The sequence below is a fragment of the Polypterus senegalus genome, chromosome 7 (assembly GCF_016835505.1).
Source record: "Polypterus senegalus isolate Bchr_013 chromosome 7, ASM1683550v1, whole genome shotgun sequence".
Classification (NCBI taxonomy): domain Eukaryota; kingdom Metazoa; phylum Chordata; class Cladistia; order Polypteriformes; family Polypteridae; genus Polypterus; species Polypterus senegalus.
The window spans coordinates 147,404,482-147,430,419 of NC_053160.1; the positions used below are offsets into that span (position 1 = coordinate 147,404,482).

Consider the following 25,938-nt stretch of genomic DNA (forward strand, 5'->3'; position numbering starts at 1 on the left):
TCATGTTATCCATGTATCCCTCTATTGTGTTCATCCTGTGAGGTGGGTCATGGAAAAAAAATTATTTAAAAAAAGTAAGGACCAAGCAACAACCCCAGGTTCTCCCATGAGAACAATACCAAATATGTTATGTGCACCCCTGTCTATAACCTTAGGCAATTAGGTGTAGTAAAAGACAAGCAGGAATTAAGTTACACTTTAAACAATGTATTATTGATAATATTCATAAATAATAACAATATGTACTGTAAGTACATTTGAACACTGGCAACTATACAACCTGATAAATGGTGATGTGTAGTTTCAGGCGGCACACAGACTTATTTGTTACTTAAAAATGTCTCTGGTTAAGGCATAATTGGTGGTCAGCTTTCTTTAGAACAGGCCGCATGCCTGTCTCAATGTGGCTGCCGAGCTGTGCTCTTCATTGTGTTGTCCTTTTCAGTTCATGGTGTATGAGATGGCCATTCAGCAGTTTGGTAAGAGAGAGAGAGTGAGGTAAAACTAGCAGATTTATAGGTCTTCTGTCCAACCCCTAGAGCCAATAGGGCGTCATGGTACTTAAAGGCTTCTGATACAAGCCAGTTCCAAACAGCCATACTTCAGAACAATGGGGGAATAGAACATCTTCACACCTGTCCCCCAAACCATATGTTAAGATAAAGCTTGGCAGTTAGGCAGCCTGGCATTTCTGCGGGGGTTGATTGAGAGACTTTAGCAGAGAAACACTTGCCTAACTGGTTTAAAGCACTTCCCCCCCAACCCTATTGTAAAATTACAAAGAGACTCAGTCCTTTTAGGACTAAGGGGGGGTGATAGTGGTTCTTAAACCATCAAACCATTGCTGTTATTATCTATGATGTAACACTAATATTACATTGCTTTGCCTAAGTTACAAATAAAGACATACAAAATATTTATCAACTTGTATGCAAAATTTCACATCACAACAATGTTTGTCTGCCAAAGAGCCAGTGAACGGTATATGGATGAACATCTATCTACAGGTTTGCAGCTGCATTTCCAAAAATGGGGTTAGTAATTTGATGAAAATTGATGCCACCCCATTGCTGAGACGTACAGCCAGGTTCTTTTCAATCATGTAACACCACTAGGAAGGCATCTGATCATTCCCTACTTCATTCTGCTGCACAAAGATAACCCCAAACACACAGCCAAAATCATAAAAAAGTATCTTCAGTGATAAAAGGAACTGGGATTACTATGACAGAAATGATCTCCCCTACAGAGTCCTGATCTCAACATTACTATCTGCAGAGACAGTAGGAAGACAGACCTCCAAGGTCTACAGTGAAACTGTGACATATTTCTTCAAGAAACTTGGAGCAGACCAGTTGCTTAATTACTGTACAAGCCAATCCTTGCCGGTGACAGAACTCATTATATAATTGAGTGGCAGGTCAGAGATTTCATTCAGGTTATTCTGAGAATATAACCCAAATGATTTGTAGGTCATAGCAGGTTAGTAATTTCTTTTTTTCCCCAATTATTTAAATAAAACAGATCAATCATGGTGAACACACGCAGAAGAGACAAATCAGTTTAGATGTTAAGTTGCTGGTTCCTTAGTCATTTACATCCCATTGTTAATTGGCAATTGGTTAGAAAAAAAAAGAAGCAACTAAAACAAATGCAGCTTAAGATTAAAAGAAGAAACTTAAAATGTGAGTTAATCAAAATGAAGTACAGAAATATTTCTTGGAAAATACAGTAATTGTTTGAGCAGCAATAATGAGCATCTAAATAAGACATGGGATTGTAGCAAAAACAGGCAGCCGTCCGGGAACAAATATGACCACCCCTAGTCAAGTGTAAGATCCCCCAAATGTCACAGCATAATTTGTACCCAGCTATATTATTCATATAAATCATAATAATAAACTTCAGAATATTTTGAAATCATTCTGTTATTTGTGTTTTTAGTTTCCAGATCAAATTTTAATTGAAGTTGGAGAGAATACAGCTGCTAAGAATTGGAAGCATCCTTTATCATCTCAATCTCCTGTGACTGTGATGCAAGAAGAGCTTTGTAATACTGAAGGTAAAACATCTTAGATGCTATCACACTAGGGAGTAATATCAGCTCTTTATTTGGGCAAGGCTCATTCAGTTTGTGTAGGCTAGTTCAAAAATGCCTTGTGAAGCTTGAAGCCGTTTTGTCTGAAGTGTGTACTTTCAAGTGCATGATTGCTGCCAAATTCCCTTTGAGTATCTGTGGATCCTCAATAATTTTCTTTGATTACTTTACACTGGTTATAAGTGCTAATGCCTTAATTTTACAATGACTCTTGAGAATTAGACTCAATTACTTTCACTGTTCATTGTTTGTTGCTTTGTTGTAGTTCTGCCAATTCAGAGTCTCCTCACCTTAATCTCACAAAAGTCAAATTGCTTCTGTGGCTTAGTTCCTACTTGCTTTTATTTTTTTCAATAAAAAATAGACATCAAAACAATATACCTAACCTTAATATGAAATTAAGATGAAAAATAAAATTTATCTTCCCTGAATAAAGTAAAGCAAGTTGTGCTATCAGTCAAGAATTACTCAAAGCAGAGTACATTTAAAATTTCATTGTATGATTATTAATACATTGCAGATAGTCCCTCTAGTTGTATTATGAACGTGGCAGATTTTAATCAGTTACACTTAGTTAAAATATTACAAAGTACTTCTAATGGATTTAAATGTTAAATTATATATTACATAAATTATTCTTACTATATGTTTTTGAGTGTATTCTCCATTTAACACATTTTTATTATGTTGATTTTTTTTCAAAAGCATTATTGAAATATAGTGTACTTTGCCAGAAAGTCATATCCATTGTAGCAATTGTTTGAAAAATTTAACTAAGCATAAAAAATGAAAGTTTTTTGGCTGTACATTTGTGTCACCTCACAAGTTCTAACTCTAAAAAACAAAAGTAAGGTAAGTAGTAAGTAAAAGATAAGTTGGAGGAAAAACACATGAGAAATGTGCCAAAGGATGTCATGAGGTCACACAAAGCAGGTCCAGGAAAAAAAGCTAAAAGCTTGTCTGCCGTAGATTTGTGCAATATGAAACCCTAAGGACGGTAAAGCACCTACGGGTGCAAGTTCTCAGAGCCTGTATAACAAACCTTAGAGCAGAAACGATTCCAACAATCATTGAGGTGCCACTTCAGCAAGTACTACCTACATTAGGCAAATGCTAACTTTTGGAACCCCATTTTGTTATTTCAGTTGTGAACGTAATGTTTTTGGTAATCAGAGAGATATAAAGAAATGGTAATTTATAATATGTAATGTATTTATAACAGCTTTTGTTGTCTTTTGTTGTTCTGTTCTCTTTTCCTTTCCTCTTTTTTTATATTCATGGATGTATGATTTCTGTTAGGACTGTAACCAAGAATATTTAATGGTTACCATTGGTTTTCAGAAATATTTTATGTAAAGATGACATTCAGCATTGTCTTCTCCAAATGTTCTAATGTAGCCATCTCCAACTGTAGGTTTGTTCCTATGATGTCACTTCTTGCCTAGTTCTTCATGTCTAGCAACCAGTTGCCAGTATAACTATGGCTTCTCTCTGGCTTTTGTCTCAATGCAAGAAATATCATGCGCTGCAGAAAGAAATTTTTTGGAATGACTTGGAAAACAAGTACATATAACCTGTGTATTATCTTAGCACTGAGAATTGAGTGTAAATTGAAATGTAATGATTTTGGCCCAAATCAGTATTTATTTCAAACCTAAAAGCAATAATCTAATACAACTAATGGGTAGTGTGAAGGATGTTTTAGTTTATTTAGCATAGTCTTAATGCTATGGATACAATCTTCTCAGAATTTTGTAATAATATTTTTCAACCATGAAATTCTACCGGTTCAATAGTTATACAGTAGTCTGTTAAATAACATGCAACTCTGGACAAATGGTTTTCCCTCTCATTTTTGTAAAACAACGTCAAAAATATTTTTGCTTTTCTTGGACTACCATGTTAGTTAGTAAACTAAATATTTCCAGAAGACAAGGAATATGGGCTCTGCAGCTCATCCACAAAATACTTTTTCTAAATCAAGTTTGTCTTTTGGCTGTGAACAAAGCATGAAACAGAGAAAATTGTTTAAATCCCTTTTGTTTTGTGTGGTTTATGAATCATCAAGAGAAGAGCCTTTTTTGGCATTGAAAGAATAGCTTTAGATACCACTGTGACCGGAGTAAAAACTGAAACATTTAGGCTCTTATTAAATCACATTACTTTGTTATTTTTGGATTATTTATTATTTAATATGTTACATTCAAATTACCAACAAAATGAAGGAAATAGCAACATAAATATTTCAAACAGGGTGCTGTGCCACCTCAACATTCCATCAAAGATTCTTTGAAGGTACTATTTGCATATGCAAGTGTATAAAACCATCATATGCTATTTAGATGATGATGATAATGGAAAATGCTTTCTCGTTTACTGTTCTGCAATCTGTAATAAGTGCTCAGTTGTTCTGAAATCAAGTAACCTGGTTTACATCATTGTCATTGTCTTCATGCTACTAATGATATTATGTGATATCATCTACTGTTAAATTCTGGTCCGTACTTGTAAAAATTTTATTTTTATACTGTATTGAGGATTTGTTCTGATCTGTGTATTGCATTGTATTGACCCCCTTCTTTTTGACACCCACTGCACGCCCAACCTACATGGAGAGGGGTCTCTTTTTGAACTGCCTTTCCCAAGGTTTCTTCCATTTATCCCTGCATGCATTTTTTTTGGGAGTTTTTCCTTGTCTTCTTAGAGAGTCAAGCCCATTGCGCCACTTCTTGTGTGATTTGGGCTATACAAAAATAAATTGTATTGTAATGTATTGTACTATTGTCCTGTAGACTGGGCACTGTCATCCTGGAAAATTCTGTTAAAATTGGAATAGATGTTTTTCCCCATAGGGTTAATCAAATCATTCAGAATTGTTCTTATTACCACATACTTTGTCCATTAAGGGAAAAGTGGATATAAAACAAAGCAGAATACTGCAGAGCAATTTGGACTCTTTCCTATCTGAAACAAACTTATAAACATATTTTGTTGTTATCTGCCCATTTACTCGTCCCCTTGATGTGAACAAGGTAAACAATGACAAATCTGGTTTGATGTTTTTTTTGTGGATCATTGCTTCTGTTTTTGGCATGACAACAAATACACTCCATGTTCTTTGCAAAAATAGAATGCTCATGTGTACAAAATATTTGAAAACCAACATTTTTAGAATTGATAAGCATGCAGTATTTGACTATCTGCGAAAGGTTTGTTAAATCTCACCATTTTATGATCCTACATTCTGTTCTCCGAATGACAGTTGACATTACTAAAATATCAATAACAAACCCACAAAAATATTTTTTTTTTATTTTTAATATAAACTTTATTTTGCACAATAATAGCAGACATGGACACATCAAATACAATTAACGATTTCTCAATACAAATAATAATGACATTACTCCTCCACTACTTCCCGGTCCCCACACATTAAGTTAAGTACACAAGTCTGCATTTAGTATTCAGTACTCTAATCATATCAAACCCACAAAAATAAAAATCCTACGGAGGTAAATAATCATATATCATAACTAGCTGATTACCCAGTGGCTTCGCACACTGAGTGCAAGGGAAAAAAAATAAAATGTAGTATATAAATTAATAAACAGTAAAACATTAAGATGTAAGAAGTAAAGATACATTGAGCAGTACTGGAGTGCTTTCGGGTAAAGTACATTTTAAAGGCACTATAACACTACAGATAGGCAGCACTAAAAGCAGCTTAAATGTATTTGGATCATCTCTCGGTAGCAGATCCCTTGTGAAAGGCGCTACACGACCGCTGTGGTATAGAAATTACATTTTCTATGCGATCCTGCAAATTTCTGTCTGACAACCTTGCACTATGTGCCTGTGATTCAAGAGAAAAATTATTCTGAGAAATGTGCACGCTGTCCTTCCGTGCTTAACGGGCAGAAGGTCCAAACAATTCCCAAGTCCAAAACTTAACATGAAGAGGTCGGTACATCTTCTTAGATGTAAACCCTCCATCTTCTTAAAATAATTTATCACAGAAGCAACCTTGAATGTTGCAGGGTTTTAGTGACCTGAACTCACCTTAAGGGACAGTAAGTAGTTGTGAAGTGCAATTTACAAAGAGAGTCCTGCTTCGATGGCACCGATTACACTCATTTGCAAAGATTCCATTCTCCCAGAAGCCGACAGGGCACTCGAAGTGTCACAAACAGTGCGAGAAGAGAGGACGCTGCCCGAAACTGCGAAGCTCTCGACCTGGCAGAGCAGCCCGACATTCCACGCCTCCGAGCGTCCACTTTGTTCTCACGGCCCCTTCACAGCGGTGTCGTCTTCATATTGTTTACAGCTTGGCACAGTTAAAAAGTAGAAAGATGCAAAGCTGTTTTCCTCATCTCTTCTACTATCAAGTACTGCCAATTAAAAAAAAGTTATAATGTGGCAGTTTCCACGACAAATAAATAATAACTTCTCTGTCAGAAAGTGCCTGGCGGTGAGCGGGTCAGCGCTGGAGTCCAGAGAGGAGGGCTGGGAGATGGCGATGCAGGGTGCACTTCTATGAGATAGATCGGCGTGTTTGTGTTTACTTCTTTTCAATATCAGTAAAGTAACTCTCACACAAATAATAACAATTCATAAAGACGATATAAAAATGGCGTCCACAAACGAAGTGATTACTTCCTGTATTATGTTCTGTGGTCATATGTAATTTTCGTTTTGTGTGGTCATATGTAATTTCCGTTTCAAATGTGAAAAGATTTTTATATTTATAGATAATGTTGTATAGATTGCTCAGTGTTGTCCTGGTTTTGGCTTGTGAAGGGATGTAGATTACAGTCAGAAAACCATTGGAGAATTCACTTAAAATTTAAAATGGGTGGCACTAAGATGATTTTAACATTTGTGAACCACATGTTGTTTACCATAAAACAAATGCTACCTCCTCTGCTTTCATCTGACGACTCAACAGGAGAAAGCAAAAAAACGTTCCGGCAGTAGAGGGCATTTGATGTGGTGTTTTGCCACACCTACCCTTTGTCCTAGTTTCCTAGCTTTCTTTATCTGGTTGTTCCGATTTGAGTCATGCCATTAGTTATTGATGGCTTAATAGGCTAAATGTCAAATCTTGAGTATTTGTTCCAAAATTTAAAAGGATTTACTGTTTAAAAGGATTATCACTGTAGAAATAGACTGTGCACAAAACAAAAAAGGATTCTATATTATAAAACAACTGCCATAACCACCAGTTTATGTATTAAAAACAAAGAACAAGAAGACACAATGAGCAGTGTTGGGGCATCTGTGAGCAAACCCCATATAAACGATTTTCAAAAAAGAAAACAAAACATGATTAACAGTGTTAAATGAAGACATCATTTCAGACACGAGACTGGTTCTGACTGATAAGAAGGTGACAGAGCTTTTGGTTATGTGGTCTTCCAGCAGGAGAAGGCGGCTCCAGGGGAACGGACACAGGTAGTGACGTTGCATATGGAAAAGCTGTCAATATTCCGGTCTGCAGAGGGTGGAAAAGAGAAAGCGTTATTACACAGCAGCAACCCCTGGAGCAGCGGAGTCTTACCATGACCAGAGCCCTTAAACTGTCCTTTATATGCACGTGTGTGACAACCCAAAAACTCAGTGTTATAATAAATGAAGATAGCAGATGTACTTTGCAATAAGCACTCAAAAAATAATAAGGAAGCAATTATATTAACAAATTTATAAACAGTCAATTCCTTCACCGGACAGTTCAAAGTACTTGTAACAGTTTTAATAAATGGGAAAACTCATGTAAATTGAAGAAGTCCCCTGAAGTGAAGAAGGCGTCTCTCACAGATGCTCCAGCTTTAAGTTTAAGAATGTAACCAGTAATGTCAAATCACTGACATTTTTCTGGAAGAAGCAGAGAACCAGTTATAGCAACAAATAATTCCAAAAGAAAATAATCTCTACAACTCTGTAAAATGCAGCATTAAATTACAACAAAGGTATATCACATTTTCATGTATTTTATATTTAATATTGCTTAAACAATTTAAGAATAAGAAACCATGCATCTTGTTCAGATGCCTACAAATAAGAGAAAGTTTTATGGCTGCAGTCTGTTATAACAGTGTGTCTGTGGCTCAGAAACAATAAATCATCAAACAATATAGGCACAGAATGCAATTTTTAAGGGAAAAACCACAGGGTTGTTTTTTATTATATACTATAAAAAATATTTCTTTTACCTTTAGTTCAGTACTAGTAAACCTTGTTGAATCTATTCCATCAAGAATTATGGCTGTTCTGAAGGCAAAAGGGGCTACCAGCAAGCTGTACCTAATAAAGTGGCTGGCGAGTATATTTGGCATACAACATCCTGTCTTGATGTCCTGGTATGGGTCATCTTCTTGTTGCGTATCAGCTATCACCTGAAAGAAAGGTTATACAGGTTGTCTGTTATGTACTAAACATTATTGCAGTCCTGTACCACACCTAGAAGAATCGTGGGTTGAGCCAGGCCACCTCACAAAAACATTAGTCAGACTTCACATATTTATTATTTATTAATTAAGTAAAAGTGCTTTCTGTTTTCAAAAGCAAATGCATTCTGTGGTGGTGTAGTCAGTTATGCCAGATACATTAAAAAAAAAAAATCAACAGTGGACTGACAAGGATTTATAGAAATGGCTGGCCTAACAAAATTTTTCTAATCAGCAAAAACATGCACAATTAGTCATTCCTTCCCTTGCTTGTCTTTTGTAAAGATCTAGATGATGTGGAGGATTGTTCTGTATTTGTTTTTTGAGCACAGCTTTGAAACTGTTGATGTGTGTCTGTTTGTCCCTTGTTTCAGGTAGCATAGCTGAAGGATATGGATACGCTAGGTTACAATAATAAGTTAGGTAAAGGAGCCTGTGTTGTATCAATGGAAATGTGATAAAGTGTTATGGTTCAGTGAATTTAAGATTACATTAGTAACATGAACAGACAAAACATCTAATATATTGCTGAATTAGGGTTTTGTGGGTTTTTCTCGTGCCAAAGTAGTGATATTGGTGTTTGGAAGGGTGGTGCTTTTTTGAATTCCAAAACTAGTGTTGAAATCCTTAAACAAATAAGGGTGACACAATATGCTGTTTTGTTTTTTTTTTTCCTGTTTTTATTCACGGTTAATATCTCTTTGAAAACACAAGACAAAAACCACATTTTCCATTACAGCTTAATGACACAAATAAAGACAAGTTATTCATTTTCGTTGTTAGTGATTAATCATAGCATTAACTTATATAAATAATTCCCAAAACACAACCACTACTGAATATTTACATTTCATATTGATTGAAAGTGGTTTTACTTGAAGTTTTCATATTTATGGAATTTTAATAACTATGGTAACTCTGCTTTTTCAGGATTTCAAGTTTGACTTCTTGATCTGATCTGTATAATTAAATAATTGCTGGGAGTATACAAATACGTATTTAGCAGAAGATAGCTAAGTGGTATACTCAATGGAAAATATGCCATAAACAATCAAAGGCGTCAAAGAGCATACAGGCACCCAGGGTATTGCCCAGAACTGCTTAACCAGTTAGCATATATACTTTTATACTCGTAAAGTAAAAGTCATAAAAATTAAATGTCTAAGGGTTTCAGTTTTAATTTCAGATAGACATAACATTCTGCAGTAGAAATAATGGGAATACTCCTTTTTTATGCGTTATCTAGAAAAGCAACTGTTATTGGTTATCATTTTGTCATGGGATGAGCTGCACACACCACAAACCATTCTAGTCTGGACATTTGCACTGTGGTAACTTCTGGTGGCTAGCCCAGAACACATGACATCTTGGATTACAAAGGCCTCCCTGAAGCAACTTTTATGTCAATAGTAGAACTCCTGCAGACCTGTGCAGGTACAGTCTCTAAACATTGCAAAAGCAGTGTTTCTTAATTGTGGCATCTAAACTATCTCTCATTCAGCCCCAACCTTTTTCTTTTCATGCAGCACCTACACCTGTCCACAATGCAAATCCTGCCGACTATGCCAAGTTTGTTTAATGTGGGGTCTCACACACTACAATCCATCCCAGTCTGAACTTTGAACTGTGGTAACTCCCGGTGGCCAGCTGAAAGCTTGTGATGTCTGGGTTACAAAGGCCCTGAGAAGTAACACCTTTTATGTGCTGAGTAATAGGAGAATTCCTAGACTCCTACAGAGGTTCCTAGTAATGTCAATTGAGCTCTCTCTACCACTCATCTCCCTCTTTTTATTTTGATTTTTTTTGCACACCACAGATACAGCACTACAGTCATGAAACATATTAGATGAGGAAACAATATCAGCACATTGTGTGTCATTTAACTATCAGTATAATTTATACAGAGTATAATGATTATTCAAAGTAATTAGTACAGTTGATCGAGACTGTTACTTTAAAATTAGTTCAAGAACATGGAGGCACAGTTGGAAACATGGTAATAGTGAATTTCACACAAACATTAAGACGATTTATTTACACAGAAAACTATAGACACATGGAAATAAGTTACCAAATTGTGTGATAGACAATAGGACCTTAAGGGCCTTTAAAGTTAGACTTGATGTTATTTTGGAAGAGTATAGGACTGGTGAGCTTTGTTGGGCTGGATGACCTGTTCTCGTACAGATTTTTCAAATGTTTTAAAAGAGGATAAACAAGTTCAATAAATGGATGGATAACTGAAAATCTAGTGTGCCGTTGTGAACCACATTATGTAACCGATGCAACTGAGTTAACGCAATTCAGCCCAGGTGGACCCACCCATTTTGAATTTAGTCATTGAGGTATATAGTTCTTATGTGGGTTAACAAGAAGAAAATCCTCCCTAGCTTTATTTGCAAACTAAAAACATTGCCTTATCTGCACTGAAGACTGGAATTTAAAAGTCTTTCTAATTTGATGAAATGTTTTGATATCCTGCTTTGCATGAGTTGGTTTCTGTAATCTATTGTAATACAGCCTCTTTTCAGCATCCTCCTATTATTATCGTTTATGCTGTCTATTTTCAGAATTGAGAATTATAGCATTCATGAGAGGAGTATATTAAAATGGCAGAGCTGTTTAATTCCAAATTTGTGATAAACAGTTCTGCACAGCTGAATCAGTATTTATAACCACTTTTAACATATTTAATTAAACAGTACAATAGAATAAACAGTTGAATACTTACAGTAAAATGTTTAGTGTTACACATTTTCTTTACTGTATCTTCTATTTTTTTTAGGGTATTAGGTTTGAGCTTTTCTTCAAGGTTTAGATCTGTGATAATTGCATATTTGAGTATTCCCCTTAGCATCTGATATAGATATTCAATATATATTTTGGTTAGTGTTTGTAAAGATCTTTTTTGTAAGCCTACCATGCTCAAGGCATCCCTAAAAATAAATACTTTTTTGCTCTATATACAAACGAGTATGCTCGTTAAAAATACTATTGTTGCTCAATATGATACTGATTTGAAGGCATCAGTAAAATCTGCACACACAAATATCATTGTTTTCTGCATAGAGTGTCATGAGGTTTTAAAAAGAAACAACCCCCTCAAAGTTGAGCTTTCTACCCACAGTAACACACAGTGTATGAAAGGATTTTTTCCTAGATCTACTGGTGAAACATTCAACTCACTGTTGCCTTTTTTCTGATATACAGCTGTTCACTATTTGACTTTTATGTATGAACCATATTGATGCCAGTTCCACTGCATTTTAAGCTCATAATGTCCATGCACTGCCAAGGGCCTTTCCATCACAGGGTATGTGTATGTTTATTTATTCTCCCACCCATGCTCACCCACTCATACCAGAGGTGCTAGTTAATTTAAAGTGGCAAAAACGTATGTAAATCCTTTGCAATTACCTGGTTTTCTACATTAATTGCTTATTAAATCTAATCTGATCTTCATCTAAGTCACAATACAGTAGTATAGACAAACACAATATGCTTAAGCTAATAACACAGAAACACAATTATAATCTTTAATGCCTTTATTGAATATACCCATTGAACATTCACAGTGTGCTATGGAAAAAAGTAAGTGAATTCTTCAATTTAATAACTGGTTGAACCTCTTTTGACAGTAGTAACCTCTAACAAGTGCTTTTAGTAGCTGTGGATCAGAACAACGTTTAGGTGGAATTTTGGTCCATTCTTCCTTACAGAGCTGCTTCAGCTCAGTCATATTCTTAAGATGTTTGATGTGAACGACTCTCTTATGGGCATTTCACAAAAACTCTATTGGGTTAAGGTCTGGACTCTGACTGGGCTACTTCAAAAGACAGATTATCCTTTTTTGGACACCATTCTGCACTAGATTTACTTCAATGTTTGTGGTCGTTGTCCTGCACCATCACCCTATTTTTACTGAGCTTCAGCTGGTCTTGTAGGACACCTTGATAAGCTTGGGAATTAATTTTCCCCCAATAACGGCAAGCTATCCAGGCGCCAAGGCATTAAAGCAGCCCCAAATCATGATGTTCTCCTTCTTCATACCTCACCACTGGAATGATGTTTTTATGTTGGTATGCAGAGCCCTTTTTGTACCATATCTACTGTGGTGTTTTCTTCCTGAACAATTTAACATTAGTTTCATCAATAGATAAAACATTTTCCCAATAGATTTATGGAGGGTTAAGGTGGTCTTCGATAAATTTCAGGCATGGAGTGATGTTTTCTTTTGGAGAGCAGTGGCTTCCTCCTTGCAGGACACCATTCCACCGTGCATTGTGTTGTGTATGTTATACTCATGAGCAGAGATATTAACCTGTCCCAATGATTTGTTCAAGGTTCACTTTTTACTTCAGTGATCATGAGTGCTTCTAGGGAGAGTAGCCACAGTATTAAATTATTTCCATTTATATACAGTTGTACTAACTGTGGATAGATGAACACCTAAACTCTTTAAAATTCATTAGTAACCCATTCTAGCATAATGCAGATCTACAATTCATGATTGTAGATCTTCTGAGACGTCTTTTCACCATGGCATTGTTTACACCAGAAAATGCTTCTTCTGAAAGTCAAACTCAAAATGTTTAAGTCTTTTTTAATTGGCTGGAGTAGCTCTAAACCACACCTCCAATCTCCTTTCATTGATTGGACTCACATAATTCACATAATTTTTTCAGTTTACACCACTACATGTTTGAATGATGTGTTAGGTTTATAGAAGAACAATACAATAATTGTTGTGTTAGTCCAGTAGTTGAAATAGATTTTGTTTGTTCATTGTTGTAACTTAAATAATCAGTCCATATTTTAACACATATGTATATGGTAATTTCAAAAGGGTTCATATGCTTTTTTGCCAATGTACTATGTTTTGTGATCTGAATTAGATATTGTTTAAGATTTGACCTTTGAAAAATTTGTATGGTCAAGGATGAAAAAGATAAAAAGAGCTAGCATTAATTTAAAAAGGGAGATAGAGTAAGGGTATGCAGCCTTTAATTAATACATGTAACTCCCTTTATAAAAGATAAAAATGGGGTATTAGCTGCCATTTGTAAATTTGAGCAATTAATTGTAGAAATATCAAGTTTTTATTGTCTTTTTTAAGTAACCGATGATTGAATCAATTTCTTACTCTACATATTTATTTCTTTCTTCACATTTCTAAACTAGATATTTGCTATGAGCATAAATTAGGAAATGGAAGTAAATCACTGTAATTTTAGGTTAAAACAAAAATGTTTATATAGCACATTTACAAAAATCTGTCTCACTGAAAGAAACCTCATTTCAATTTAAAAACAACAACGGGTTTGTAAATGTTAAATATGTTTCTAAAGCTAAAGTCCAGCGTATCATGCATTGCATACGATGATACCATCTAACTAATGCATAATGAAACTGTGCCATTTATATAACAGAAAGATGTATCAGTTTAACTTGAACTGAATACTGAAGTGAACCTTGTGCATGCTGTTAGAAAAGGAATTATTGTTATTTGAAATGTCAGCTGGCATTTCCATTTATCAATTACATCAGGTGGCATTTCAATTAATTAATGATATCTGTATGGATAATCTTGGTAGCACATTTTCTTAGTAGAGTGATACATTTGTACTTGCATGAGATGTTACTTACTCTCACACAGATCATCACACACAGATTTTCTTTCATTTAATTAATTAATTGTTTTGTTTTCTCTCCAACACCAGCCTTTTTTGTTTTTAATTGAAAGTGCATAAACCAACAAGTGCTATACAACTGGACATATAAGCATATAAATTTATTAACACCTTTTTCTATTATGATAATTTTATATTTACATTTACCCTACTGTTTATCACAGTATAATTATAGGAGTGTATTTTATGTTCAGCAACAAATTTTAATTTGAAAATATGCTGTAAGCAAGCAATCCATTCACCTATCTTCCTGATCCGTCCCAGCAATCATAGAGCGTAAGGCAGAAGCATCTCCTGGAGAGGTTATATGTTCATCGCAGGGCAAACACACACGAACATACACATACACTAGGGCTGTTTTGGCAATTCCAGTTCACTTAATCTGTATGACTTTGAGAACATCACCAGGACATGAACCCTGGTCTCCAAATTGCAAGGCAGCAATGCTACCACCTGTTAAAAAATACATCTTAACTTAAAACATATATGCAAATTTTGCCTCTTGGGACAAATAAAATATTATCTACCTGTTGTGATTACCAGGGAGAGTTGCAGCCCACCAAACACAACCACACACAAGTTCTGGTTTCAAATACAAGATTTAATGACAATACTTTACAAAGGTTTCTTAGTCATTGCATAAATGTAATATCTATCTATCTATCTATCTATCTATCTATCTATCTATCTATCTATCTATCTATCTATCTATCTATCTATCTATCTATCTACTTCTTTTATCTCTTCCCTTTATTTTTCTTTTATTCCTCCACTTTTCCACGGAAAACTTTGTCCTTCTTCCACCTGACTCCAACTTGCCTAGATTGAGGTCAGGTGGCTTCTTTTATCTTAGAAACGGGAGTATGGCTCATTGAAAGTACTTCCGCATCAAGAAGAAGCACCAAATGTGGTAATCAAGGATCCCTGTGGCATCCCCTGGCAGCTCATGAAACATGACAACGCTACCCCATTGGAATACAATTCCCAGCATGCCTTTTGAGTGTCCATACAGGTAGTGTTGACCAGAAATTCCACCACCTTGTGTGTTTTGTGGAGCATGTAGCCCGACAGGTTCTCTCCCCCTGTCTTTCCATCACACTGACACAGGTACTGTTCCTCAGTCCAACCCTGCCAGGATGCCAGAGTGCCTACTTCCGCACTGGTATCTCCTGCCTGTCTCCTGGCCAAGGCAAGATGATACTCCCCTTCCTTCTTGTGCCCCCAAAGAGCTGGCTTCCCGTCCAGATAAGAAATCTTGCTCCATCCAGGCCGAGGTGCCTGCCCATGTGTGCCGTCTATCTATCTATCTATCTATCTATCTATCTATCTATCTATCTATCTATCTATCTATCTATCTATCTATCTATCTATCTATCTATCTATCTGTCTGTCTGTCTGTCTGTCTGTCTGTCTGTCTGTGTATCTATCTAAGGCAATAATTACGAAAAATATAAGGAATGCATGGCTTTCAATGGTTGCATGTAAGATGAACTGAACAGTGACAATACATACAAAATAATTTTGTGGTTTTTATATTATAAATTTCATAATTTAGTAGTTTTTCATTGATTTTTTCATAGCCACTTAACTTCAATGCTAACGATTGTACAATATGAACAGAATGCTAGTCCGTGAGATGATCTCTTCACCCTCGTAGTTATTCATGTTTATAAGCCCTTTGGTAATCTGTCACATCCAATTTTCATTAAAGGAATACCCCAGCCAAAAATTATATTTTTATATGTGACTTACCCATCTAGTATGTAGTAATGGCTGGGAAAAGAAATTACTCACATGTTTCCATACAAAATAGCAGAGCTACTGATAGAATAGGCATCTGTGGTGGCCATCAATATCAAATGGTCCATGAAAAAATGTCACACTACTTGTGTCAGGTAATCCACATACCAAGGCATGCAACTCTATGGTCACAATATCCCAGGCATATGTATTTTTACTAAAATATTGTTAACTCAACTACTTTGGGAAAACTCTTCCTGAATATGTTTTTGCTCACTTTTCTTTCTTTTAATCCTTAGTGGTATATGTCTCTCTGAACTTTGCACTGTTGATGTCATTTGAAGCATAACATTAGTTAATGAATAAGCAGTTAGCGAGCCAGATTCATGACCAATGAATGAGCGAATGGTTTGGTATTAAACTCAAATCCTTGGTCACATTTAAGTCACATTCCATTTCAATTCACAAGAGCATTTTCACGGGCTGATACCTGGACTTACATCACTGTTAATTTTCAATTTGTTGCTTACCTCTTACAAACATGGTAGACATCTGCGACTTTCTAATGCTGAGAGAATATTTTTTTAGTCAGTTAAGAAAAAGTGTACTGAATGATATTTTTGGTGTGCTTTGTTTTTCAGAATTATTTCTTTTTATCTATATATGACTAAATGAACCTTGTTGCAGAATGCAGATTGGACCCTTCTTTCTAAAAATATAGGTTCAATTAAACTGTATTTTGAAGGGAGAACAAAACCCCTCTGATACTTTGAATAAAGGGTTTGTTTTTTAATGATTCTGAATCATTTTACTTTTTGATTCTGCTTTCTATATGAAATTACAATATTTACTTATGACATTCCAAAAAAGATATTATAGAAATTTTGGAAAGGAGCAGAAGTAACAGAAGTAGTGATACATAGGGTTTGAAGTACTTTTTAACTCAACAGTAGCCCTGCTTAGTTTTGGTTCACTGCCTATTCATTTAAGTGAATTCTGACCCAAAACACCATCCACCATCACTAGTCGGACGTGTGCACCTCGCATTAGTGTGTTTACTTCTCCCAAAATTGTGTTATTTTATTCTGGCACATTCATATAATTTGACGTTCCAAGAACCCTGTGGTGTTGAAAGCAGATTTGATTTAAAAAAGACAAAATAGTTTGTAGGAGCATATCACAGCTCTCTAAATACAGTACAAGTATTTAATGTCTAAGAAAGGAATACAGAGAATGGGTATATAATTTGTCCTTGCTATGTTCTGTTAAACTATTTTTATGGGAGGCTTAATTGGTCAGTGATTTTGTCAAGACAAGTTAATTCAACACCACCGAAATTGTTCACTTTTACTCTGTTGTATATATTAATTATATACCTGTAATTTCTAACTTGTTGTATGGTGGACATTTAATTTTTAAATTTTGTATTCTTTAAATCCCACTAAATGGATGACATGATTTTAGATGAGATATTTGTGTTTTGTGTCTGCCTTTAGAAATGATAATAGTCAATTTTTATAGTATTGGCTCATATTTCTGAGTCTTTTTTATTTGTTTTATAAATACTCTTTAAATTTCATATAATAGGCAATTAATAAATCCTTTAAATGTACCATATAGTCACTAATCATTAGTAGTTAATTTTTGTTTCCCTTCTTTCAAAAACATTTTTGAGATAAATGTTTGTGAAACTACTATAGTTTATAGCTTTAAGTACAAAGCTTGGCAGTTCAATGAACATCTCGATGGAATCGGATTATCCATGCTGCTGACCCCTTGTTCTCAGCCAAGACTTTAGCAATAACGAAATGCATTGACCCACTAGAAGAGTCCACTGTTTCAGCCAAACGCCTGACTAATCCGTCTTTCTGATGGCATTTTGTTTCACAGACCACATCCACCTTTTTTGTTGTGATGGTCTCTTTGGGAAAAATTCTCTCAAGCACTTTCCCTTTAGCTTAAATTAAACTGCTAAGGTTTATACTAACGATAAGACATTATTCTTTACTTTTTTCTTTTCTGAATTTCCCCCCCTTAATTCTTTTTGTTGTAGCTTCTGGCAATTCATCTTTAATATTGCAGTTTCTTATTTTTAAATGTTTTGAAATGTTTAATAAATTTCCTTAAATTTAACAAGGATTATAAAGGTTAACTCAAATCCCAAATATCAGCCATTTTTGCCTGCAAAATCAGATAAAATATTGTATATGTTAGAAACATATCAGCAGCTTTAAATTGTGGCCGTGCAATAAAAGTCCGCAAGAATTTTGTAAACGTAATATTTTATAAGGGTTTATAAAGGGAAAACTGCTTATAAGTTCTTAGGTATATTGCTATGTTGGGAAAATGTAATGCACTGCATTTCTTGAAAATGAGAGAAAATATTCCAGATGTGTGCTAACATTGCCTGAAGGCTTCGGCCTTTTATAATTGGTATGTTGTGAAACCACAAGTCATGGCAGAAGCTATAATAAAATATTTCTGTTCTATTTTAAGCGACAAAGAAAAAGGACAAGGCGTTTACAATATATAAATGCTGTGAAGTGCAGGGGCAAAGGTACTTAAAACCTATAATGGTATATTTGAAATAACCACAATTCCCACAACAAACTTGTTATTTGCTATATATAAACCCTGTATGAAAGTACAGAAAACCATCAGAGCACTTCATGACTAAACAACTATTACTAGCTAAAGACTTTATACAACAGGGTGAAGAGCAATTTGTATTTACCGGTTAAACTAACGTTTATGTCACTTTGATAAGATACGCAAGTGATGTGCCCAGAGAAAAGCCCATGTGACCATAGGGGTACATGTAAACCCCACCTAAGCAGTGATTTGGCCAGGAGCTGAATTAGATGCTATAACATCCAACTGATATGTTCTAGATCCAGCTGCAGCTGTAAATGATGCACTAGCTATGCGCAATTTCCAATATATGAATCAGCAAATTCAGTTGTTAGACACTAGGCAGCACCTTCAAAAAACAGTAATGGACAGCTACCAAACTTCTTTCATGGCTACATTAAGATAATATATGATATACCAAAATCAGGGTTATTGAAAACCAGCAAATTTCATATAACCAGATGTCTTTAATGAATCATATGTGAGAAATGAAGAAGAAAAGTTTTAACATAGAAATTGTTGCCAACCTCTCCATAGCAAAGACGAAAAGAATATACTTGCTGACAAGAGCTCTGGCAATACAGAGCACAAAGTTATGGCACCACAAACCCCTGTGAGGGAGACTTGTATTTTACATGACGCCGGAAAGTGGCATTGTGTTGCGTGTTTTTCATTACAGTTTTTGCAAGGGTGTAAGAATATAGATGCATTTAAAATGAATTGCATTTTCTGGCTGTGAGATGAGCTGCAAATATTTCTTCCTCTCTTACACTTTTTTTAACAGTCATATGCAAATATGATTGGAGGACATTAGGGTCAGATTTTTATATACCAGTGTTAAATGTTGAGTCAGTGTAGTTTAGCAGTTTGTCTGAGACATGGAATAGTTAAGAGATCTTTTTCTTGTTCTTCTTTCGGCTTCTCCCATTAGGGTTTGTCACTGCAGACTATCTGTTTCAATATCTTCCTGTCCTCTGCATCTAGCTCTGTTACGCCCATCACCTGCATGTCCTCTCTCACCACATCCATAAACCTTCTCATGTTCAATAAATAGTTTTATTTGTACCAAAGTGGTTTTCGGAAAATTATTATCTGCAGAATGTATGCAAAGAAATGCTCGTCCTCCATTGTTGTACACTTTAAGAGAAGATCTCGGAGTTTTAGAGGACTCGTTACTATCAACATCAAAACAGTGAACAGAAGCAATCAAGAAGGCTAATAGGTCCTAGGTTATCATGATGTGTAGAGTACAAGTCTAGGAAGGTTATGTTTAGGTTATATAACACACTAGTGAGGCCTCACCTCACTTACAGGTTTGATAGCTAATTACTTTATACTTTGTGTGAAACGTTTAACAAATTGTATTTACAATATTTGGAACAAAACGGAGGAAGAAACATTCACACATAAAGCTTCTGACATTTGGCCTTTGCATGTGGAAAGAGAGAAGAGGTTAGGAGCACGCACTGATACAGTGCATTGCGCACCCACCACACGACAAACAATTCAGGATGTAGATTAGGACCTGAGTGCGGCCATGCAACGGGTGATACCTCAGCACCACACTAGTTCAGATGGACTGGAACAGTGTGAGTTTTTTTTTTTATGGTGGCTGGAGTGCCAATTCTGCCATGTGGAAAGACAGTTTAAAAGTCAATATTGCATAGCATACACATCATGAGGGTTGTGTGTTGATGTCTGACCTTCAACACGATTAAAAGAAGTTTGTCTCCTCATACAAGCTGAGATTCATTTTTCTAAAACTGATCATGAGTCTGCAGGTAAGTATGCTTTTCTTCCTGTCATGTCATAGCATACATTTTAAAATTTTATTTATTTTTCTAGATAGATAGATAGATACTTTATTAATCCCAAGGGGAAATTCACATAATCCAGCAGCAGTATACTGATACAAAGAAACAATATTAAATTAAATAGTAATAAAAATGAAAAAATTAAAATAAAATTAATGTTAGCATTTACTCCCCCGGGTGGAATTGAAGAGTCGCATAGTGTGGGGGAGGAACGATCTCCTCAGTCTGTCAATGGAGCAGGACGGTGACAAAAGTCTGTCACTGAAGCTACTCCTCTGTCTGGAGATGACGCTGTTAAGTGGATTATTCATGATTGACAGGAATTTGCTTAATGCCCGTCGCTCTGCCACAGATGTTAAACTGTCCAACTTTAATCCTACAATAGAGCCTGCCTTCTTAACAAGTTTGTCCAGGCGTGAGGCGTCTTTCATCTTTATGCTGCCACCCCAGCACACCACCGCGTAGACGAGGGCACTCGCCACAACCGTCTGGTAGAACATCTGCAGCATCTTACTGCAGATGTTGAAGGATGCCAACCTTCTCAGAAAGTATAGTCTACTCTGACCTTTCTTACATAGAGCATCAGTATTGGCAGCCCAGTCCAATTTGTCATCCAGCTGCACTCCCAGATATTTATATGCTTATATAATTTAATATATATTTATATATTTAATCTATAACTAGATTACTGGCTTAACCACATAAGACATAAACACTGGTTGTTTTTCAATGATTTTTTGTCTATTGCACCTTATTCATTAAGTCATACATCCATATATAATATTTTTGAATTAATGATTAGGATAAAGGAATAGGATTTATAATGGCACCATCAAGCGCAAGGCAGGAACCAACCATGCACAGGATGCATTGTCATCACAGGGTATGTTAACGTAATTCAAAGACAATAATTTAGAATATTTTTTGTGGAGATAAACTCAAAACACATTTGATCAATAGATACACAGAGTCCTAGGGACAGTTGGCATTGTTCAAGCTTAATAGTTTTAAGCACCAGTCTTAATAGTAATGATAATTGAGAGCCCATGTAATTACAAAAGACTAAAGGTTTGTATGACAAAGTGTAATTAAAGTCTACTCTTCATAAATAAGGAGTGTTAAGTGCACATTAATATGGATTTACCACTGATAAAAAATAATTATTTTATGCCTGTTTTTCTCTTGCTATTAAAGAATATAAAATTGAATAATTGCATTGTTGAATGCTTGAATTTATACTGGGAGAGCCTTCTAGAATAGGCAGGCATGTAATTAAGATTTATTTTTATTTTTTCTTCTGTGTCAACTGTTTAACAGACCATCCTTCCTCATAAGAGCAAGCTAGAAAACATTTGTGGATGGGTTGACAGTCCACATTGATGCGTACACGTACCAGCCCAAATTAGGGTACATGCATGTAATGTCAGAGAAAGTACACTACTTGGGGAATACCTACACAGACATAGGGAACACATCGAAACTTCACTTGGACTTTGTCGGCGCTGGGATTTAATCCTTTGTCAGTGGTACTGTGAAGTACCAGTCTTTCATTTTCCAAACTCACTTAATTCCATATAAGGTTCCAATGAAGCGTATCAAGTTCAAGATAAGAACAAGCTCTAGACAGGACAGCAGCTGTTCAGAGGTGACATTCACTCATTCACACACCCAATCTCATTCAAGCAGGGCCAATTTAGAGTTGCCAAGAAAAATTAATTGTATCAAGAGGAAATTCTAGACTTACAGTGCCTGTGCCAGATTTTCATCAGAATTGATAAGCTGTGAGATGGCATTCATTGTATGTGAATTTATTTTTGAAGCAGTTTATTATTTCTACAATGGGGTGTATCTCAGTAGCAGCTGGTACAAGATAGGAACTAGAAATGGACAGAATGCCAATTCAGAGCTGGGTAAACTTGCTCTTTACAGACTGAAGGACATCAATTGATCATTTCTGAAGGTTTTCTCTTGACTATATCATTTCTTTTTAAGTTGACTTCACTTGAAGGGGGCAATAATTTATTTCAAATCTATCAATTCCATATTTAATTATTTTCTTATTATGAATGAATCATCAAACATTGGTGTATTTTTTTACATTTCACACTCTGTTCTTGATACCACTATAACCCTCTAATCATATATGGCCCAATTTCCAAAGTTAAAATAATTCAGAAAATAAGATGCCATCATTGGAGAGGCCATTAGAAGAATGAAGCAAAGCAGAAACAAAGCAATTGCAAATGAGCCCAGTCACAGTTGATAGAAGAGAATTGTGCAAATTGTTGCAGAGATTCTACAGAATATGCATTGGTAGAGTACAAAAAATCTCAACGTAATATTGCACTATTCTTGCGTACTGTGTTTTTATTTCATTCATCCTTGCAGCCAGCTGTGCAATTAATATAAAATATAGACACAGGAAGAAACAAAAAGATGGGATACAAACTACACATAAACAGGGAATGAGGGCTCTGCTCAGAATGCTTACACGCATTCATCATAGGCTAACATATGTTGCCAGCATTGTTTTGGCACGTGCTCTGAGCACATCTTCAGAAATTAACGTGACGCATATGTGAGTTGCTGTACAAGCACAAATATGGTTGCCGTGTGTGTGTTCAGGTTTTGGTATGTGACGTTAGCATCATTGTTTACTGTCAACATATGACGGCATGCCTCAATGTAGCTCCAACAGGGTCAATCTGTGTGCTTCGATGTTTGATGAACGGTTTGATGCGGCGAAGCAAATCATCAAACTTAAATGCTGACTTGCGAACATGCTTTTCTGTATCCATTTCTCGCATAGGCAATATAAACATTGCATACTCATACGTCATCGTAATGACGCGATACATTTAAAAGTCTCACATGCCATCTTCTCTACCACTGTTGCCATTTTTTTTTTTGCACCTTTTTTTTTGCATCAGCATCAGAATCCAAAAAATGTTTATTTTTAACATCTTTGGCCTTCAACTCACAACACAGCAAAACTGGATACTGTTTTCTCACCGTGATGATATCACCTGGTGGAACCCTTCAGATATACTTAAAGTTTGTGCGTAACTATAGACAGTACACTGCTTACATAGCAGCAGTGTCTTCAAGCCCAAGTGTCGCATAGTGTTAAGTATATCCCTGGCCTAAGCTGGGAACTGAAGCCGTGTCCCTGCAGCTAAGATAGTAGTTCTAACCACTGCACCTCCAAGACATCTTGCATTTTTTCCAGCTTTTTACTGTTTGCTAATTTAATAAATCCTAGTCTGTTTTCATTAAATACATTATTATGATTTCAACATTTGGAATGCGCTGAATACAATTTGGCATACATTTAGTATTTTTATTTTCATTTTGAGTAATATTTTTTATTATTAATTTATGAATTTAATTTTGAATTCTGTTCTTGATTGCATGCACTGCCATTGTGCATATTTTGAATGGCCATGGCCATTCTGTAGCAACAGCATCCAGTTCCTAGCACATGACAACATGTGCCTTCATTGATCCAGTGCTAATTAAGATGTTGATGTTCTCTTTTTGGTTTCAGAGTTTTTAGATTATGAGAGGAAAAAAAAAACTTCAGTGCAATTAATTACCAATAAAATCAATTTAGGCAGTTAGGGCTCTGTGAGTTTTATGGGTTTGTTTACTGGATAATGTATTGCATTTTGGATTTATTGTCTTTCTGGCTTTTGTCCCCTGCTCATAATTGACTTAGTCATATTTTTTCATCTTGCCAAAACATAGTGAATTTTACAATGAATTTCGCCTCAGTATCTTTGAACAGGGACCATTTTCCATCATCACTGAGACTCCTAGCCAAGGCTTGGTTTTAAAACTCAAATTGTTCTCCTTCAGATAGATATTGACCAAAATCAGGCTTTTATTCTGCAAGCATAGTGTTTACATGTTACAAGAGAGAACAAGAAAGATAAAAACAGTTGGACATTATAGCATTCTAAAAACCAATGAATCTGAAGCCAACATTTAAAATGTGCATTGGTCTTTAAGCCTTTCTGTGCTGCTTCATCCATATAAAATGTGGTTGTTGTTTCAAGTCCTGGTAAGTTTGCCAGTTTGCATCACATTAACACCACCTCTTTCAATAACTTAAGACCCTTTAGTTTATCATATTTTACATTTTACCACAAAAAGGCTATACATGTTTTTCATTGCATTGATTTCTTTCTAAATGGGTGTACACCAAGTACTAGAGCTCCCATCTCAGGTACCAAAGACAAAGCCTGCTATCAGTGCATAGGGGTTATGTTTGTAAGCTTGTCCTTCACATCCTTCCAGGCTAGGTTTCTGCCTTAATTCTGCCAGCTTAGATTCTGGCACCTTACAACATTGTTATGGACTAAAAAGGTTTAGAAATTTTTTATACATCTCTGACTACAAGGTCCTACATCAGATAGTACACACAGAGAAAAAGATAATTGGGACCTCTCTACCCTCCATTAAAGACACCTTTATTAATAATTACATTTACAAAAACTACATCATTGTGGAGGACTATTTCCACCCCTCCCATGTGGTCTCTTTGTCCCAATTCTTATCTGGCTGCAGGTTCTGCAACAATTTCTACCCCTTGGCTGCCTGGATTCTGAACTCTGGGATGCCTTCCTTCCCTCAAATCTGCTCATAGTAGTTTATTTATATGCAGTACATTTGTTACATTTACTACTAGTTTTATTTTTTATTATTGTTATTATTTATTTGTATATTTTTATTACTATCTATTCCTACCTATTATTTCAGTGTTTACCTATTTCTTGTAGAGTACAGTTATTTACTTCTCTTGGATTTGTCCTGTGTTTATGGATATTTTGCACCACGGTTCTGGAGAATGCTTTTTCACCTGACTCTATGCTGCAATACTTTGTGTGGATAGTATGACAATAAAGCCATTTGACTTGACTTGACTTAAGAATATTAATAATAATATCTTTCTGACACAATATCACCTCTCCAGTTTGTCAACAGCATCATCTTATTTCAGAATAAAGTTTAATTTGCGAGCAAAGCATACTTATAAATGAGACTTGCTAAGCCTCTGAATCCCATCAGTTACAATCAAGGTACATTAGGCACACATTAGCTATATGGTAATTGCTTAAGTACTTTACTTTGTATAAACCATATTCCAAATCCAGCCCTAAAATAGATCTGCCACCTTTCTAATTCTTCCTTTGATAAGATGCATTTCTCTCCTCCTCGCTTGACCTATATGCAAAATAAGTTTTAAAGTTAAATTAACCTGTGTTCACCAATGTATGTGCTCTAAATTGGTATGGAACAGTAAATGAGGTAAAAATTCATCTGTATTAGGAAGTCTGTGATGATATTTGCCAGAAACTGTTATATAAAGAAACAGTCTTTTTGTGGACTGGTATATACATTCAAAATATATTTAATATATAATTCCAATGATATATGAAAATATCTTAAACCTAACTACATTTCACTTGTTGTATGTGAAATAAATTGAGTGTGATCAATAGGAGGTCTATAAATAT

The 25,938-nt window shown here is 35.4% G+C and overlaps 1 protein-coding gene across 3 annotated transcripts in view; it reads left to right on the forward strand.

Annotated features, from left to right (window-relative positions):
• LOC120532912 (lysine-specific demethylase 4C-like) overlaps positions 1–25,938 on the forward strand; it is a 917,975-nt gene that overhangs the window by 498,572 nt on the left and 393,465 nt on the right. For all 3 annotated transcript variants that reach the window (XM_039759396.1, XM_039759398.1, XM_039759397.1), the window contains exon 12: positions 1,945–2,062. In XM_039759396.1, coding sequence (XP_039615330.1) covers positions 1,945–2,062 — 118 coding nt within the window. The remainder of the gene's footprint in view (positions 1–1,944; positions 2,063–25,938) is intronic.